General features: G+C 45.1%; 1 protein-coding gene across 1 annotated transcript; it reads right to left on the bottom strand.

Moving 5' to 3' along the window:
* LOC142538267 (uncharacterized) lies at positions 1–642 on the bottom strand. The gene is made up of 2 exons (XM_075643625.1): positions 454–642; positions 1–339 (listed from the first exon to the last, which is right to left on the bottom strand). The coding sequence occupies exons 1-2, from the start codon at positions 640–642 to the stop codon at positions 1–3; spliced, it is 528 nt and encodes a 175-aa protein (XP_075499740.1).
* Positions 643–3642: the final 3000 nt, after the last annotated feature.

Here is a 3642-nt window from a genome sequence, read left to right as displayed (position 1 = left end):
TCAAGCATAATACTTTTTCAAATTAAATACATTCCAAGGCCTTTTGAGAAGACGGCCCTGGGTATCTTCTAGATAAAAAGATCCCGTACTGACCCTCCGGGTGATCTTATAGGGTCCTTCCCACCGTGCTTCCAGCTTCCCAACATCCTCGGCAGGGTTGACTTTCTTCATGACTAGATCCCCTACTTGGAAGTTTCGGATCCCGACCTTCCTGTTATATGATTTCATAACCCGGCTCCGATATGCTTCCATTCGAATGAATGCTCGGTCTCGTTTTTCTTCCACCAAATCCAACTCCATGGCCCGGCTTTGATCATTGTCGTCCGGGTAAGATTCTACCTAGGAAGACGTTTGCCCGATCTCAACTGGAAGGACTGCTTCAGAACCATATACCAAGTTGAAAGGAGTTTCTTGAGTAGGTGCCCAGGGAGTGGTTCTCTATGTCCAGAGAACACTGGGTAATTCTTCCACCCAATCCTTTCCTTTGCCTTGCAGCCTAGTTTTTAATGCTTGTACAATGACTCTATTTACGACTTCTGTCTGGCCATTAGCCTGCGGGTAGGCAACAGAGGTGAAAAACTGAGCGATTTTCATTTTCCCGGCACCATGATGTAATTTTTTTGCCCTGAAACTGTCTTCCATTATCTAAGATCAGTCTTCTGGGTACTTCAAACCGGCATACTATGTTCTTCCATAGAAATTTCAAAACTTCCTGCTCAGTGATCTTAGCCAAGGGCTCAACTTCCACCCACTTAAAAAAATAATCTACAGCCATCAGCAGGAATTTCTTCTGAGCTCGGGCAATTGAGAAAGGACCCACGATATCCATGCCTCACTGATCAAAGGAACAAGATGCTCAAATAGGATTCATAAGAGTGGCCGGGCTATGTTGAAAATTTGAGTGGTGTTGACACCCTTCACAATCCTGGACCACTCGGGTAGAATCTTGGCTAAGAGTTGGCCACCAGAACTCGACAAGCATTGTCTTCCGGGCCAAAGATATCCCTCCGAGGTGTTCAGCACAACACCCTTCATGAATCTCTCGGAGGACATAATCCACTTCCCCCTCAGATAAGCATTTCAATAATGGTCCCTGGAATGATCTCCTGTATAAGACATTATTTAAGAGAACAAACCTGAGAGCTTGTCTCTTAATCTTTTGAGCTCGGGCTTTGTCCTCGGGTAATTCATTGTTCACAATGAACTTTATCAGAGGTGTCATCCAGGAATTCTCTAATGTTGATAATGCTTTTTCTTCAGTAGAAAGGACCAACCGGGAAACATGCAAGACTTCCCGGGTACTGACTTCTGATAGTGAAGCAGCCATTTTCACCAGAGCATTCTTCCTCTCCATTTTTCTCTCGGGGTATTTGTTCAATACTCCAATCCACCAAGATTTCTGCTTGGGACTGAATGAGCTGTAAATATTTGAACATCCTGTCATCCTTAGCTTCATAAACGCTCTTTATTTGTTGAGTGATTAGCTGTGAATCAGAGTACAGAATAATTCCGGATGCTCCAACCTCCCGAGCAGCTCGGATACCAGCAAGGACAGCTTCATACTCGGCCTCATTATTGGTTACCCGAGAATTAATCCTTAGAGTTGACTTTAATCTTTTCTCCTGGGGGAGATATTATCACAACCCCTACTCCACATCCTAGTAAGGCTAGACGCCCCATCCACAAAAAATCTCCATACTTCTTTTTCCTCGGGTTGAACCATCTCGGATAAGAAATCTGATAAGGCTTGCGCTTTGATGGCAACCCGGGGCTTGTATTCAATGTCATATTCTCCCAACTCTCCTGTCCACTTGATCATCCGCCCGGATACTTCTGAGTGAGTCATGATCCTGCCAAGAGGACTATTGGTAAGAACAATGATTTGATGTGACAGAAAGTAAGGTCGTAGCTTTCGGGCGGTCATTATCAAGGCCAAAGCAATCTTCTCTTTTTCATTGTAACGGAGCTCGGGGCCTCTTAGAGCATGGCTGACATAGTAGACATGCTTTTGATCAGAGCCCTCTTCTTTTATTAGAATTGAGCTGACAGCATACTTCGTAGTAGACAGATAAACGAATAGCTTCTCCCCGAGCTCCGGCTTCATCAATACAGGGAGCTCTGCAAGATGAATCTTCAAGTCCTGGAAGGCCTGTTCACATTTCTCATCCCACTCGAATTGTTGGGCCTTCCTTAGGACCTGAAAGAAAGGATAACTCCTGTGTACTAACCGAGATATAAATCGAGACAGGGAGGCAATCATCCCGGTCAGCTTCTGTACTTATTTGACAGAACGGGGAGATAACATGCATAACACGGACTTGAATTTTTCCTGATTTACCTCAATCCCCCGATCTGTCACTATGAAACCCAAAAACTTGCCACTCTTTACGCCAAAAATGCATTTGGCAGTGTTGAGCTTTATTCCGTAATGCATCAGAGTGACGAAAGTTTTTTCTAAATCAGCAATGAAATCCGCAACCTCTTTAGACTTGCCCAAAATATCGTCTACATACACCTCCACATTCATGCCCATTTGCTTCTCAAAGACTTTGTTCATGAGATGCTGGTAAGTGGCCCCTGCATTCTTCAACCCGAAAGGCATTACAACATAACAAAATGTACCTCCTGAGGTGATGAAGCTGGCTTTGTCTTGATCACTCTTGGTCAGGGGAATTTGATGATATCCCTGTTAAGCATCCATGAAACTCAGCAGTTCAAAGCCCGAGGTGGAATCCACCAGTTGATAAATCCGGGGCAGGGGATAATGGTCTTTTGGGCAAGTTTTATTGAGATCTCGGAAATCCACGTACATTATCCACTTTCCGGTGGACTTAGACACTAACACCACATTCGAAAGCCATGTAGAAAATTGAATTTCTCGAATGTGGCCGGCCTTCGGCAGATTTTTAACCTGTTCATCAATAACTTTGTCCTTTTCAGGACCAAAGTGCCTCTTCTTTTGCTTCACCGGGTGAGAATACCGGGAGAACATTCAGTTGATGCTCTGATATCATGGGTGAGATCCCTGTCAACTCCTGTTGGGACCAGGCAAACACATGAATATTAGCTTTCAAACAGTTAATCAAACTAACCCGGGTGGATGCACTAAGGTCCCGAGCCACCCGGATGTGCTGGCCTGGCCCGACTTCTATCACCTCCTGCTCTTCCTCAGCCACAAAATGTACTTCCCCCTTCTCCAGTACTCCCCCTCCCACAGGAAATTTGATCTTTTGGTGGTAGGTGGATGCCACGGCCTTTAATTAGTTCATAGCCGACCTCCCCAGAATGATGTGGTATGATGATGGGGAGTCCACCACACTGAAAGAGGTCATCACCGTCTTTTTAAGATCTGGGGAGCCTAGTGTCAGTGGTAGGACAATCTCCCCTTCAGGGTAAACCGCCAGCAAAACCAAAAAGGGCAGCCTCTACAGCTTCCAAATGACAACCCTGCAAATCCATCTGTACAAATAAATCTTTAAAGATAACATTAACAGAGCTGCCCGAGTCCACGAAGACTCTCAAAATATCATAATTGGCTACCCGGGCTTGGATAACCAGGGCGTCATTATGGGGTAGATTTACCCCCTTTAAATCTTTCGGACTGAAACTAATCACCGCCTCATTTCTCCTCACCCCCTCCAC

This window comes from Primulina tabacum, chromosome 3 (assembly GCF_025594145.1).
Source record: "Primulina tabacum isolate GXHZ01 chromosome 3, ASM2559414v2, whole genome shotgun sequence".
NCBI lineage: Eukaryota > Viridiplantae > Streptophyta > Magnoliopsida > Lamiales > Gesneriaceae > Primulina > Primulina tabacum.
The sequence above is the reverse complement of the archived record's forward strand: the minus strand, read 5'-3'. Positions and strand labels throughout refer to the sequence as shown.